The sequence below is a fragment of the Anolis sagrei genome, chromosome 3 (genome assembly GCF_037176765.1).
Source record: "Anolis sagrei isolate rAnoSag1 chromosome 3, rAnoSag1.mat, whole genome shotgun sequence".
Classification (NCBI taxonomy): Eukaryota; Metazoa; Chordata; class Lepidosauria; order Squamata; family Dactyloidae; genus Anolis; species Anolis sagrei.
In genome coordinates this window covers 186,737,829-186,754,031 of record NC_090023.1, presented here as the reverse complement: position 1 = coordinate 186,754,031, position 16,203 = coordinate 186,737,829, and the positions used below count along the sequence as shown (strand labels likewise).

The window sequence follows — 16,203 nt, the reverse complement described above, 5'->3', positions numbered from 1 at the left end:
CATACTAGCCGTCCCCTGCCACTCGTTGCTGTGGCCCACATGGGGGTTTTGTGTGGGAGGTTTGGCCCAATTCTATCATTGGTGGGGTTCAGAATGCTCTGTGATTGTAGGTGAACTGTAAATCCCAGCAAGTACAACTCCCAAATGTCAAGATTTTATTTTCCCCAAACTCCACCAGTGTTCACATTTGGGCAGACTGAGTATTCGTGTAGAGTTTGGTCCAGATCCATAATTGTTTGAGTCCACAGTGATCTCGGGATGTAAGTGAACTACAACTCCAAAACCAAAGGACACTGCCCACCAAACCCAGTATTTTCTGTTGGTCATGGGAGAACTGTGTGCCGAGTTTGGTTCAATTCCATCGTTGGTGGGGTTCAGAATGCTCTTTGATTGTAGGTGAACTATAAATCCCAGCAACTACAACTTCCAAATGACAAAATGTTTGAGTGAAGGACATACATTGGGTTGTTAGGTGTCTTGTGTCCAAATTTGGTGTCAATTCGTCCAGTGGTTTTTGAGTTCTGTTAACCCCACAAACGAACATTACATTTTTATTTATATAGATAATATAAATATATAACAACTGTAAACATAATATATAAATTACATAAATATAATAATAATATGCTATTAATAATAGGAATAATAGTAATTATTTTCTTAAGAGTTCCTCCCCAAGGATTGAATCAGATTCCAAAATATCTTAGATATATGTATAATACATACATATACATACACAAATACAAAAGATAACAAATGTATTATTATTAATATTAATAATAATGGAAATAATAGTTATGGTTTTTTGTTAACAGTTCCTCCCCAAGGCTTGAAGCAGGTTCCACCATAATTAGAACACACACACACACACATGTGTGTGTGTATAAAATAGATAAGAAATGTGTTATTATTATTAATAATAATAATATAAATAATAGTAATGCTTTTTTTTAACAGCTCCTCCCCAGAGCTGGAAGCAGGTTCCAACATAATTACAACATAATAAATAAATCTACAATACATAACACGTATATTATTAATAATAATAGAAATTATGGGACATGATGAGAAGTTTCCCACAAGTTGGTAAAACATCCTGGGCAACATTCTTGAAGATGGCCAATTCTCTCACTCCAGAAGCCACTTGCAGTTTCTCAAGTTGCTTCTGATTTATTTATCTATTATATTTTAATTATGTTGGATAATTAAAGTTCCAACATAATTAAAATATATTAGATGAATATATATATACAATAGATAACAAATAATAATAATAATAATACTAGTAGAAATAATAGTAATAATTTTCTTAACAGCTCCTCCCCAAGGATAGAAGCAAGTTCCAACATAATTAAAATATATTAGATGAGTATATATATATAAAATAGATAACAACAAATAATAATAATAGTAGAAATAATAGTAATGATTTTTCTTAACAGTTCCTCCCCAAGGAGAGAAGCAAGTTCCAACATAATTAAAATACAATAGATAACAAATAATAATAGAAATAATATTAGACATAATAGGAAGGATTTTCCTTAACAGCTCCTCCCCAAGGTTCAAAGCCAGTGTCAACATAATTAAAATATAACAGATACAATAATTTAAGACACAGATCTATCAGTTTTACTGGGAAGTTATGTCCAAACTGGGTTTATTTCTAAGCAACAGGCATCTGCGGCTGGATCTATACTGCCAAACAGTGAAAGGCGTTATATGATATGTAGAGAGCCATATAATGCGGTTCAAACTGCGTTGTTTGGCAGTGCAGATCCAGTTGTGCTGAGGGTGGGGTCGGCATCTCTAAGCGGTTTTCTAAGTTGTTGATTAGCAACCGGGGAAGAGAACAAGGGTGGAGTTTGAAGTGCTCTCGTTAATCGCGATGGTGATGATGATATCGTTTGTTTATTATCTAGCGCCATCAATGTACAAGGCTTGACAAGGCAAACGAAGGGTACAGCCTGACAGAGATGTGTATGTAGATAAACACACACAAAGAAGGAAGGAAGGAAGGAATAGTAAAATGTAAAACTGCAATGTTATAGGATTTATATTCCAGCCAAATATTATAATATTTTTTGTATTTATATTACAACAAAATATTAGAAGTTAAATACTATAGTATTTATATTCTAGCCAAATATTACAGTATATTTTATATTTATATTCCAAATATTATATGCCAAATATTATAGTATTTATATTCTATTCAAATATTCTAGTATTTTTGTATTTATATTCCAACCAAATATTATAAACTAAATATCATAATATGTGTGTTCTAGCCAAATATTATAGGTTTTTTTGTATCTATATTCCAACCAAATATTATAAGCCAAATATTATAGTATACATATTCTAGCCAAATATTATAGTATTTTTGTATTTATATTCCAAACAAATATTATAAGCCAAATATTATAGTATGCATATTCTAGCTAAATATTATAGTATTTTGTGTTTATATTCCAACCAAATATTATAAGCCAAATATTATAATATGCATATTCTAGCCAAATAATATAGTATTTTTTATATTTATATTCCAACCAAATATTATAAGCCAAATATTATAGTATTTATATTCTAGCCAAATATTATAGTATTTTTGTATTTATATTCCAAATATTTTTGTATTTATATTCCAACCAAATATTATATGACAAATATTATAGCATTTATATTGTATCCAAATATTATAGTATTTTTTGTATTTATATTCCAATCAAATATTATATGCCCAATGTTATAGTATTTATATTCTAGCCAAATACTATAGTATTTTTGTAATTATATTCCAACCAAATATTATATGACAAATGTTATAGTATTAATATTCTAGCCAAGTATTATAGTCTTTTTGTATTTATATTCCAACCAAATATTATATGACAAATACAGTATTTTTTGTATTTATATTCCAACCAAATATTATCAACCAAATATTATAGTATTTATATTGTAGCCAAATATTCTAGTATTTTTTGTATTAATATTCCAACCAAATATTATATGCCAGATAATATAGTATTTATATGCTAGCCAAATATTCTAATAGTTTTTTGTATTTATATTTTAGCCAAATATTATATGCCATGTATTTATAGTATTTAGATTATAACCAAATATTATAGGATTTGGGTGCATGGGTCCATTTGGGACCCATGTCCTTAATATGTAATGTATGGCTCCCAAATCTGGTCTTCGTTCTCCAATGTGTATATTCCAGCTCGCAAATCGATCAGTATCAATGCAGGCGTTGATGCAAATTTGTCGGTAGTGGCTGAAATGTCTTAACAACCCGCCAATGTACATTTCTCCTCTTTCTCCAATCGGTTTTACAAAACATATTTCTCAAGAGAGTCAATCCTCGAGAACCTTTTATTTTGTTGTCGTGCAGTTTTTGCTAGTGGTGGAAGTGAAATGAATTAGTAGCATTGGTATACATTGAAGACTGGGAAGTAAATCTCAGCCATTGTCATGAGGTTCCTACCAATTTAGGCAGGTTTCCTTAGAAGTAAGCCTCACTGCCCGTGTGGTGGTTGGAGCCTTAGATTATGGCTCTGGGAAGATACTATCATAGCCATCATTATTGTTATGACGATGATGATGCCAGGAGTCCTTTAAATTAGAGTGGTTGTAGTGTCTAGATCCGTGTCCTTTTGTTGTTGTTCTGTGCCTTTAAGAGATGCGACCCTTTCATGAGGCTTTCTTGACACAATGAGTTCAGAAGAGGTTTTGCCTTCCTCTGTGGCTGAGTGAGTGATCTCAGGGCCCATCTATACAGCCATATAACCCAGAATACCACAGCAGATAATCCACAATGTCTGCTTTGAACTGGGTTATCTGAGTCCACACTGGCATATAATCCAGTTCAGTGTGGCAGTGTGGACTCAGATAACCCAGTTCAAAGCAGATATTATGGGATTTTCTGCCTTGATATTCTGGATTATGCGGCTGTGTGGAAGGAACCTGAGATGGTGCCAAAGTGCAACAATTCTGCAGTGTGAATGCATCCTAAATGAGATGTGATCACTTGTTTTAGGTGAGCATCAATGATGATGATAAAAATGTCATTGATCATTAATCAGATCCTTTGCGTTTAATTTGCTCTGCAGAATTAATGCAGTTTGACTCCAACTTAGATTTGAGCCTTAGATCATGACTCTGGGGCGATATTATTATTATTAATAATAATAATATTAATATTAATAATGTTAAAATTAATATTAAAATGTTATTAATATTATTATCAATATGAGTGATATTAAAATATTAATATATTCAACTTAGATTTGAGCCTTAGATCATGACTCTGGGGCGATATTATTATTAATATTAATATTAATAATAATAATGTTAAAATTAATATTAAAATATTTTAATATCATTATCAATATGAATGATATTAAAATATTAATATTAATAACACCAGTATTAATACATAATAAAATTAATAATATTAATAATAATATTAATATGAATTATTAATAATGATATTAATAATTGGAGCCTCCGGTGGCGCAGTGGGTTAAACCCCTGTGCCAGCAGGACTGAAGACTGACAGGTCAGAGATTCGAATCTGGGGAGAGCGCGGATGAGCTCCCTCTGTCAGCTCCAGCTCCTCATGCGGGGATATGAGAGAAGCTTCCCACAATGATGGTAGCATGTCAAAACATCGGCCAGCGTCCTTGCAGACAGCCAATTCTCTCACACCAGAAGTGACTTACAGTTTCTCAAGTCACTCCTGACACGACAAATATATATATATATATATATATATATAAACAGTATTAATAAATAATGAAAATAATATGAATTATATTAATAATTAATATCATATTAACAGTATTAATAAATAAGAAAATAATATGATTAATATGATTAATTAATATTAAAGTATTATTTTCAACAATAATGTATTGGTAATAATCAATGACATTAATAATTAATACTATGAATAATATTAATAATATGCTATGAAATCTTGGGGGTTGTAGTCTTTAGCCTTTTCTGCCAGTGCCTCGCCAAACTACAACTCTCATGATTCCCCAGCATTGCGCCCTGGCAGCCAATCTAGTGTCAGTCTGCATTTCTTCTGCACCCTGTGGCTTCTTCCTGCCTGGGGAGAAAAGCAACCAGAGAGCAAGGAGGAAGCATGGGGTGATTCTTCTCCTTTGCAGAGACAGATTCGCAGGAAACACAAGGGCGGAAGTTTTGCCACTTCCTGCGGCTGTAACTGCCCCCCTTCCCTCCTCAAAAGGACGCCTGAGGTCAAAAGGGGATGGGGAGGGACTGGCCTGCCCTGAACCCACCTGGACGCATCCACACTGCAGAGTTAATCCAGTTTGACACTACTTCATCTGCCACGGCTCAATGCTGTGAAATCTTGTGACTTGTAGTTTGGGGAAGGTATCAGAACTCTTTGGCAAAACTGCAAATCCTAGGATTGCACAGCAGGCACACCTAAACACCCCTCCCACAAATCCCCTGAAACAAATGTTATATTCTCAGCAAGCTGTAATATATTTCTTATTGTTCATTTTTTGGGTCCTTTGGTGGTTTGAAAATATTGGAAAAGTTGACCTCTAAATGAAGATTAGAAATAGGAGAATTATTATTTTTATTTTTATTTGAAACACAACAAGATGAGTTCACAGCAGACACTCTGCTGGCTGTTGTATTGGATCACGAGGTCAGACACTTCCCAAGTGTCTAGGACTGTGTGATGTATCTGCGAATAATGCCTGCAGATCCCAGTAAAGTGGCATTCTACAGCTGGCAGATGGTAATTTTGTCTTTGCCGATTGTGTTTAAATGCAGGCCAAGGTCTTTAGGCACTGCACCCAGTGTGCCGATCACCACTGGGACCACCTTGACTGGCTTGTGCCACAGTCTTGGCAGTTCCTATCATGTCAGCTTTTCCAGTTGTTTCTCTTCAATCCTGCTGTCACCTGGGATTACAACATCCACAATCCATACATTATTTTTAAATTATTATTATTATTATATTTATTTATACCTCCTGAAATCACAGGTCTGCAGTTTGGGGGTCCTCCTGGACTCCGCGCTGATGCTTGATGTGCAGGTGTCGGCGGTGGCCGGGAGGGCCTTCGTGCAATTAAAACTTGTGCGCCAACTGCGACCTTACCTCGTGAAGTCTGACTTGATCATGGTGGTCCATGCCTTAGTTACCTCTAGACTGGACTACTGTGATGCACTCCACATGGGGCTACCCTTGAAGATGGCCCGGAAACTACAACTAGTCCAACGTTCAGCAGCCCAATTAATAACTGGGGCAACTTACAGGGAACGGTCAACCCCTCCTGTTTAAGGCACTGCTGCCGTTTATTTTCCGGTCCCAATTCAAGGTGCAGGTTATCACCTATAAAGCCCTAAACCCGTGGTTCTCAACCTGGGGTCCCCAGATGTTTTTGGCCTACATCTCCCAGAAATCCCAGCTAGTTTACCAGCTGTTAGGATTTTTGGGAGTTGAAGGCCAAAAACATCTGGGGACCCCAGGTTGAGAACCACTGCCCTGAACAGTTTGGGACCCATCTACCTTCCATGAACCAACTTGGGCCCTCCATTCTTCTGGGGAGGCTCTTCTTTCGCCCCTGCCAATTTCACAAGCTCACCTAGTAAGTACAAGGGAGAGAGCTTTTTCCTCTGTAGCCCCCTGACTCTGGAACTCATACCTGGAGAAATTAGGAAAGCCCCTACCTTAGAAACCTTTAAAAAGGACCTTAAAACCTGGCTCTTCCGCTGCGTTTTTGATGAGTAGGCTTACATTCTCACACTATTGCTTAGCCTCAACGTTTTGTCATTGGAGTACATGTCCCGTCCCCCCTTGTGGGAAAGCTTGATTCCACAACCCCCACTATAATGAGCCCTCCTCCGCAAATAATCTGTCTCTCTCTTTTCTCGCCAGAGTTTTAATTAGTTTTAATCATTACATGTAGCCCGTCCATTGTCATTGTGATTGTGCCTATAGTAGTTTTATATTGCTATGTTTTCATATATTTTATGTAATTATGTTGTTTGTTGTTTATTGTTTGCGTTTTCGGTTTTATTTTATTGTAATTTTCTGTTTGGGCTTGGCCTCATGTAAGCCGCTCTGAGTCCCTATTGAGGAGATGGTGGCGGGGTATAAATAAAGTTTGTTTATTTATTTATTATCCCGCTTATCCTCTCTACCAGAAGATTCAAAGAGGCTTACACTAAAAGCATTTCCATACAATATAACATCTATGTAACATGATTTTTTTGTTCCTGAGTTATAAATGTCATTTCCTAATTGGTTCTAAGCACTGCACAACTAAACAAACCAGGAACAGAAATGTTTTCAGATTTTGTTACATGGTGTTATTATGTCCCCTCAATGAAAACCCTCCTTGGTTACCAATTTTCTACTTTTGCTTGTTTCTACTAGTTACAGTTTCTACTAATTTCTATTAGTTCGAAACTTTTTGGAGCATTTAGAAATAGGGTTTGGCCAAAGGGGCACAGCTAATTGAAGTGTTCAAGATGTGACTTGACTTCAGGCTCCCACTCTCTGCAATGCTATACCTTTGGAGACTGAAGGGAGATTTCATGAGGCATGGATGAGTGAAGGGATAATGTATTGTCGAAGGCTTTCATGGCCGGGTTGTTGTAGGTTTTTTCGGGCTATATGGCTATGGTCTAGAGGCATTCTCTCCTGACGTTTCGCCTGCATCTATGGCAAGCATCCTCAGAGGTAGTGAGGTAGTGAAGGGATAATGCTGAGCTTTAGGGGGGAAAGCAATCAGAGTGGTGTGGGAGACTTTGGGCCCTTCCACACAATTATATAACCCAGAATATCAAGGCAGAAAATCCCACAATATCTGCTTTGAACTGGGTTATCTGAGTCCACACTGCCATATATTCCAGGTCAAAGCAGAAAATGTGGTATTTTATTCAGCTGCATGGAACACGTTATAACATAACTATTAGTATATAAAGCCACAAATTAACAGTAGTAATTTTACACCTTCTAAGAAAAACATGTGTATCCTATTTGAAAGAAAACTTCCTGACCCTACATCAGGATAGAGTCTTACAGTATTTTATCCTATTGAATCTCTTAACAAGCAGTATGTGTGTATGTATGTGTGTGTATTATACACACACATATACACACACATACATAAAGTAGACCTGATTGTATAGCATTTATCATAATCTTGTTCTTTTTCCTGTCAATGTATTTTTAATCACTCAATGCCATTATGGACCAGTCTTTAAATATTCTACTTATATACTCTGCGAAAGGGTTCAAATTATTTTGAAAGCATTGTATTATTTTATTTCTAAGGAGACAAGTCAATTTATCAAAATCTGCAAAGTTTAGGACTTTGGTATAAAGGTTTTGACACAGCTTACAAACCCAATTTATTGAAGAGACTGTGGTTTGAAGTATCTTTATTTGAAAGGAAGATCTTTAAAGGAACGATAGTGCCCTTTAAACTCCTTGGGGCCATTTTCAATGTTAAAGTGTCTCAACTCAGGGCCCTTCCAAACAGGCCTTATATCCCTGCCTGATATATCTAGGTAAAGGTAAAGATTTCCATTAAGTCCAGTCATGTCCAACTCTGAGAGTTGGTTCTCATCTCCATTTCTAATCTGAAGACCCCGGCGTTGTCCATAGACACCTCCACGGTCATATGGCCAGCATGACTGTATGGAACACCTTACCGTCCCACCAGAGTATTACCTATTGATTTACTCACATTTGCATATTTTCGAACTGCTAGGGGGGTTGGCTCTTGGTGCCCTTCTCTTGTCTCTGTGGCACTCTCTGAGTCAGGAGAAGGTAATTAAAGAGATAGAGCCGGCATTGTCCATAGACACCTCCAACGTAATGACTGCATGGAGCGTTGTTAACTTCCCACCTATTTATTTACTCACATTTGCATTTTTTCAAATAGCTAGGCTCCCTGGATTTGAATTTGCGACCTTTCGGTCAGCAAGTGCAGCAGCTCAGTACTTTAACCCACTGTGCCACGAGGGCTCCTGATATATCTGTGTTTATCTATATATTCTATTGCAGTGAATAAATTATGCTAAAGTTGGTCTGGGAAAAGGGAACCTTCTTCAGCATTGTGGATACAGACATTGTAGAACTAGATATTTGTGGGTGTGAAGGGGTATAGCAATGGGGTGGCAAAAGGAAGGCATTTACATCCCCCCCCCCCCAAATAAGAATTCACTCCATTTTCCTTCAGTCCCCAACATTTGGGGATTGCAGAAATGCACTTTAGGCATCCAAGAAAAGGGGTTGGCAATGTTACCAATATGAATACACACCCAGCCAATAGAAACAAAAACATTCAAAGTGAGTGATTTTCAGTGTCTCCCTCTTTGCCAGTGAGGACATCTGGAGGTCCAAAGTTTGGGAATGACTACTTTTTGAAATGTATAGGGAGGTTAGGAGTTTCAAAGGCTCTTGGTGCCCTTCTCTTGTCTCCGTGGCACTCTCTGAGTCAGGAGAAGGTAATTAAAGAGATAGAGCAGAATATAAAGTTGTTGTTATTATTATTATTATTATTATTATTATTATTATTATTATTGGTGCATCTATTCCATTAATGCAGTTTGGCACCACAGTGAGTGTCCTGGCTCAATGCTATGGAATAGTGGATGGTGGGATGGTGACTTCTCCTCTTCTTCTTTCTCCTTCTGTAGGGAAACCACTGCTCTGGGGCTCCTTCATGCAGAGGCCGCTGCACAAGCGGAAAGGTGGCCAAGTGCGCTTTTCCAACGACCAGACCGTGGAGCTGGAGAAGAAGTTTGAGACACAGAAGTACCTCTCGCCTCCGGAGAGGAAGCGCCTGGCCAAGATGCTGCAGCTCAGTGAGAGGCAGGTGAGAGCGGTGCCAATGGGAGGAATTATATTCGCAGAATCCCAAAATCATAAGCACCCCAGACAGATAGTCATCCAGCCTCTGTTTAAAAGCCTCCAAGGAAAGAGCTTCCACCACACTCTGAGGCATCATAATCATAAGCATCATAATAAAAAAACCACTATGCAATAAAATTTGAAAAAATGTTCTGTTCCTGGTTTGAAAGTGTTATTCCTGTTTTAGTTGTGCTGCAATTACTTTGAAAGTAGTTGTTCTACTTCAGAAACTTCCATTTTTGTGGCTGCCACAAACATTGTTTATTGATAGTATTTATACCCTGCCCTTCTCACCCCGAAGGGCACTCAGAGCAGATTACAGAACACACATATGGCAAACAATCAATGCTGGCTATACAATTAACAAGGACAGATAAACGCAAACAGAGGTAAAGGCAGTTTTTCCCATCTTGTTTCCAGCAACTTGGAGGCTGTGCTTGTCTCCAACCACTGGGGGTGCTGTTGCTTCACCTTCCATGCCGAAGAGCTTTCCTCCAATCAATGTCCTTAAGGGTGCCTTTATTACCTTCCCGCTAAAAGCGGTATCTATTTCTCTACTTGCATTTCTACTTTTGAACTGCTAGGTGGGCAGGTGAGCTGCGGCTAATGGCACATGCTCAACCCCAACCCGGGCTCGAACTGCCAACCTTCTGATTGGCAAGATTTTCCTTCAGGACAGCGGTTTAACCTGCTGTGCTAAGCCTGGCCCCTTGAATTGAATTTTGAGACACAAAATTCAATTGAGACTTGATGAGACATTCTTTGGAGAACTATAGCAAAATGTGCTGCAGCATGTCACGCAAAAAGAAACTAATAAACCTTTTCAATTTTTTTTAAAAAATGCTAGAACTAATTAAAAAATGACATTTATAAGCCAGGAACAAAAATCTTGTTCCATAGTGTAATATCTTGCTTCCTTCCAAAAGAGACTCAAACCGGCTAATACTAGAAGACATAGTAAAGGTTAAGGTAAAGGTTTTCCCCTGATGTTAAGTCCAGTCATGTCTGACTCTTGGTGTTCATCTCCATTTCTACGCTGAAGAGACGGCGTTGTCCATAGACATCTCCAAAGTCATGTGGCTGGCATGAATGTATGCCATTACCTTCCCACTGGAGTGGTACCTATTGATCTAGTCACATTTCCATGTTTTCGAACTGCTAGGTTGGCAGAAGCTGGGGCTGACAGTGGGAGCTCACACAACTCCTAGATTCGAACTTGTGATGTTTTGGTCAACAAGTTCAGCAGCTTAGGGGGTTAACCCTCTGCGCCACTAGCAGCTCCAATACAAGACATATGATTTATCAATTAAAGCCCATTAAAATAGAATGATGCACAGAATCTATTAAAATATGTCTACAATGTCATTATAATGCAGATTGAATTGGTTTACACGATGTAACACCATTTCTGTTACTGGCTTATAAATGTGATTTCCTAATTGGTCCTATCATAAAAGTTTTGAAAAAGTGTATTAAATTACAAAATTTTGTTTTTGGGGAACATTCGACAGCATAATTTTGCAATGAATATCTTATAGAGTCTCAGCCAATTCAACATGGTTTATGGCAGCCACAAAAACGAATAGAAAGGTTTGAGCCTGCTGCTGGAAGGACAGCAGACAGGGGCCATTCTGGTTTCCTTAGGCAGGGAGTTCCAAAGTTGAGTTATAGTCCAAGCTCTGATTCTAACCCCTTTCAGGATTTAGTAAGGAAAGCTGCCTTATGGTCTTCAGTCCACTAACAGCATGGCATCTATTGCCCCATTGTATCTCTGTTTACTATTGAGGATGCTGGATTGTTGTCAGTTGCCCAGTGTGAATGGCTACTTACTTCCAGTAGGTGCAGATAGGATCATGGCCACTGCCTATTTACTTAAAAGTTGACATGGTTATGGCTATGTACCTTTAGTTCATTTTTTAAGCTATGGCAACTGAATTAAAAGATGTTTTTTGGGCAAAATTTATTCAGAGGAGGTATGTATACTTGCTCAAAGTTATCCAGGGGCCAGAGCTCTTCCACACAGCCCTATAACCCAGAATATCAAGGCAGAAAATCCCACAGTATTGGCTTTGAACGGAGTCATCTGAGTCTACACTGCCATATATTCCAGTTCAAAGCAGATAATGTGGGATTTTATTCAGCTGTGTGAAAGGGGCCCTAGTTGGTGTTATGGCTAAGCAGGGATTCAAACCCTGCTCTCCACAGTTCACTGCTATAACTACTACACCTACTTTACTAAAATAAAGGTATCCACAGTTAAGATCTGTCTTATTGGTTTATTTCTTTTACATCTCTTTCTTATTTAATGGGTTTGCCTTCTCTTCTTTGAACCTTTATAGGTTAAAACTTGGTTTCAGAACCGTCGGGCTAAATGGAGGCGCCTAAAGCAGGTATGGTGGGACATCTTGGTTGTTAATTCATTGATAAGTTACTTTTTAATTTACAAAGGGGCTGTTTAAGTCTTTTCCCTTTGAAAAAAGAAAAAAAATCAGTTTTGGTGGAAAGCCACCCTGTTTCTCAAAATCAGACTTTGAAAGCCACCTTGTTTCTCAAAATCAGACTTTTCCAAAGGGCTCTATACAAAAATCAAGAACACTTCCAAAAGGATCTCTTGACATTTCTAGTTCTGTTTCCAGTTGAACGATTTCCAAGGTTGGGAAGAAAGTGTTCGTTTATGCAGTCCTCTCAAGAAGTGGGTGTTGTTAGTTAAATGTGACCAAGGACAGGTTGGGAATTTTGACTCTGTGATAACCTGCTGGTTGAGTTAGGTCCCTTCTATACTGCCATATAAATTCCAAATTACCTACTTTGAAATGGATTATATGTCAGTGTAGACTCATATAATCCAGTTCAAAGCAGATAATGTGGATTATTTGCTTTGATAATCTAGATTATATGGCAGTGTAGAAAGGGCCTTTGTGTTGCTGTTTAAGTTTTTTTCTTACTGCAGGGGTCCTCAAACTTTTTAAACAGAGGGCCAGGTCACAGTCCCTCAAACTGTTGGAGGTCCAGATTATAATTTGAAAAAACAATCAAACATGAATTCCTATGCACACTGCACATATCTTATTTGTAGCACAAAAACACTTAAAAAACAATAGAATAATTAAAATGAAGAACAATTTTAACAAATATAAATTTATTAGTATTTCAATGGGAAGTCTGGGCCTGCTTTTGGCTGTTGAGATAGGATTTTTGTTGTCTGCTTTCAAGTTGTTTCAGATTTAGGTTGACGCTGAGTGAGGGCCAGGTAAATGACCTTGGAGGGCCGTATCCGGGCCCTGGGCCTTAGTTTGAGGACCCCTGCTTTACTGATATTGGAGATAGTGGCATCAATCTGTATACATTCTACAGCTTATCAGTGGTTCTCAAGCTGTGGGTCCTCAAGGTGTTTTGGCCCACAACTCCCAGAAATCCCAGCCAGTTTACCAGTTCACAAACTCTGAGGATGCCTGCCATAGATGCAGGTGAAACGTCAGGAGAGAATGCTTCTGGAACATGGACATATAGCCCAAAAAACCTACCACAACCCAGTGATTCTGGCCATGAAAGCCGTCAACAATAAAGCTTACCAGCTGTTAGGATTTCTCTTAGTTGAAGGCCAAAAGATCTGGGGACCCACAGGTTGAGATCCACTGGCTTGAATCTTCTATCTGTTTTGATGGGAGGCTGGAGCCAAGGACTGAAACACTTCCCTGTGCTTCGGACTTATCTGCTACATTAGAATTTCCACAAATAAAGCTGATGTGTATCAGTTTTTGGTTCAATGCAAGGTCTGGACTGTTACTCGGATGCAGTGTAGGGTTCTCTGAGTGGCCGTCCTTCCTATAAAAGCCTCTGCCAGTGACTTCCTCTCTATGGTACCCATATCTATAGGTATTGAAGGCAAGAAGACACAGGAAAACGTGCAAAAATACCTACTGTCTTCACTCCCCCTATTAATAACCATAGAGCTTCTAAGTTACTTCTGAGTTACCTCAGAATTGCTCCGGGTCACCTCTGGGCTGAGAGGGGCGGTATATAAATATAGTAAACAAATAAATAATAATAAATAAATAAATACCCCAGATCAATCAATACCATCCCCAGAAAAAAATAATTTTCCTATGGTTAATCAAAGGTTGGTGGGGACGAGAGAGAGGGTCTTTTCGGTGGTGGCCCCTCGACTCTGGAACTCACTCCCTAAAGACATCAGACAGGCCCCAATCTTGGCAGTCTTTAGGAGGAGCTTGAAGACGTGGTTGTTCCAGTGTGCCTTTCCGGAATAATGATCCCATAGCACTTTGTCCTCCAAAGCACTTTACACTTTTTAGATCTGCTCGTATGCGCTTCCACAAACGCCACTATCACCTTTCGCCCATGTCCCAGCATTATTTCCATTTTAACTTTACATTTGGCCTTCCCACTGTTTTTAATTGCGTGCTGTCTTATTGATAATGTTGTATATTTTATTGTCTATGTTTTATTTTAATTGCTTGTACTGTTGTTGTTTTGCTTGTATTGTTGTATTCGGGCTCGGCCTCATGTAAGCCACACCGAGTCCCTTGGGGAGATGGTAGCGGGGTACAAATAAAGTGTTATATTATTATTATTATTATTATTATTATTATTATTATTATTATGGATTAATCCCATGTCTCCCCATGTTCGCTTTTAGGAGAATCCCCAGGCCAGCAAAAAAGAAGAGTCTGGGAATGAGGACAACCACCCTAGTCCCACGCCAGAAGGCTGTTTGAGTTCTGAACTTGAAAAAGAAGCTTCCCCGGGTCAGCTGCAGTATATCCTCTCCCCTACCTCTCAAGAAGAGCTTGACTCTGAAGTCTCAGATGACTCTGAACAAGAGGTGGACATTGAAGGTGACAAGGGGTATTTGAACGGTCCACATCAATAGCCTCTTTTCCCTCGAACTTTGAGAATGGATGTTCCTTCGGCTTGACTTTAAGAAGAGCTGGCTTGACAAAGCAACCTATTTGCTGCATAAAGAAAGATCTTTCCATCAGAGGGGGAATGAGATAAGCACACAGTGGCGTTGGTCTAATATCCATTGTTTGCATTAGACTATCAATTGCTATATGGAATAAATCCGTTTATTGACTGGCGATTGATGCTTACTGTGGCTGGTGGAGCAGAGGACATGGTCATCAAGCCAACTACACCTCTTTTGCTCCTCAACTTGCTCTTTTTCCAGGTCTAATAACACTTTTTCTTCTTCCTGCTGGTTGAGACCAAATGGACGGTTCCCCTCTTTTCAGACAGTTTGACTACACTTGCTTTTATGAACGAAAGAAAACTGTTGCTGTTTGTCTAGTTGCTGAGAGATCTTTTTCCCATTCTGCTGGGAATATCCTCCATCTTCCTCCACGAATTGAAGATCTTTTGTCCAGCCAAGGAAGGAAAAATATCACAGCAAAATGACATTGAACCTTTTGGTTTCCTGAGTTGAATATTCACCACTGGGATGGAACTGTTTGCAAGAGGTCCTAAGTGTGGTGGAGTTCATAAGGGAAGCAGAGGTTGTGCAGGCAGTCTTCTTTGTGAAAGTGCGAGTGGAGTTTAGTAGATCCCATCAAGATTGACAATGATGTATGTATAACTAGAATGTACCATGAAACATGGGCACTGGGCATATGTCGGGATCTTTAAAAATCGTCTTGAATTTTATCTTAATTTTAATAAGAATCATAGAATGGTGAAGAAGGCAATTGTATATTTGTCCGCCATATTTTCTACAGGAGGGGCGGGCTAACGTAAGGGTCTTCTTTCCTTCCATAAGCAGATGCATCACAGATTTGGGACTTAGAGTGATGGGAAGAGTTATGCAACATCTGGGGGGCCTCAAAGTTGAGGAAGGATGCCATATGTACATGTTTATTGGAACCTCTGTGATGAGTTAACATATTTTAAATGTAACAGACAAAAATGGAATAATTTAAGATCAATGATATAGCATATGTTTTTCTCATTTACACCAATGAGTTATTTTTGAGTCATTTGTTTTTAAAAGGAAAGACATCATCAATTATTATTTTATTTATTTTTTCCGGTATTTCTACCCCGTCACTTCTCTACCCCCGAGGAGGGACTCAGGACGGCTTACAATATGCACCGATATGATGCCGATACATGACAATCACCATAATACAACCACAATTGAATATAAGTCATAATTAAAACAGTATGTAAGCAAAAATTAAAACAGTAAAAAAAGCAGTAAAAACAGTCTCATTAACTGTGTCGCCGTTCCAGTCAATGTCCATCTAAAGTACTACTTATGTTTGCTG

The 16,203-nt window shown here is 38.3% G+C and overlaps 1 protein-coding gene across 1 annotated transcript in view; it reads left to right on the top strand.

The window, feature by feature from the left end:
• The window catches only part of HHEX (hematopoietically expressed homeobox), a 28,382-nt gene extending 12,463 nt beyond the window's left edge, over positions 1-15,919 (top strand). Inside the window, exons 2-4 of the mRNA XM_060768713.2 lie at positions 9,709-9,887; positions 12,262-12,312; positions 14,580-15,919. Of these exons, the coding sequence (XP_060624696.2) occupies positions 9,709-9,887; positions 12,262-12,312; positions 14,580-14,813 (464 nt within the window). The 3' untranslated portion in view covers positions 14,814-15,919. The remainder of the gene's footprint in view (positions 1-9,708; positions 9,888-12,261; positions 12,313-14,579) is intronic.
• The last annotated feature ends 284 nt before the right edge of the window (positions 15,920-16,203 follow it).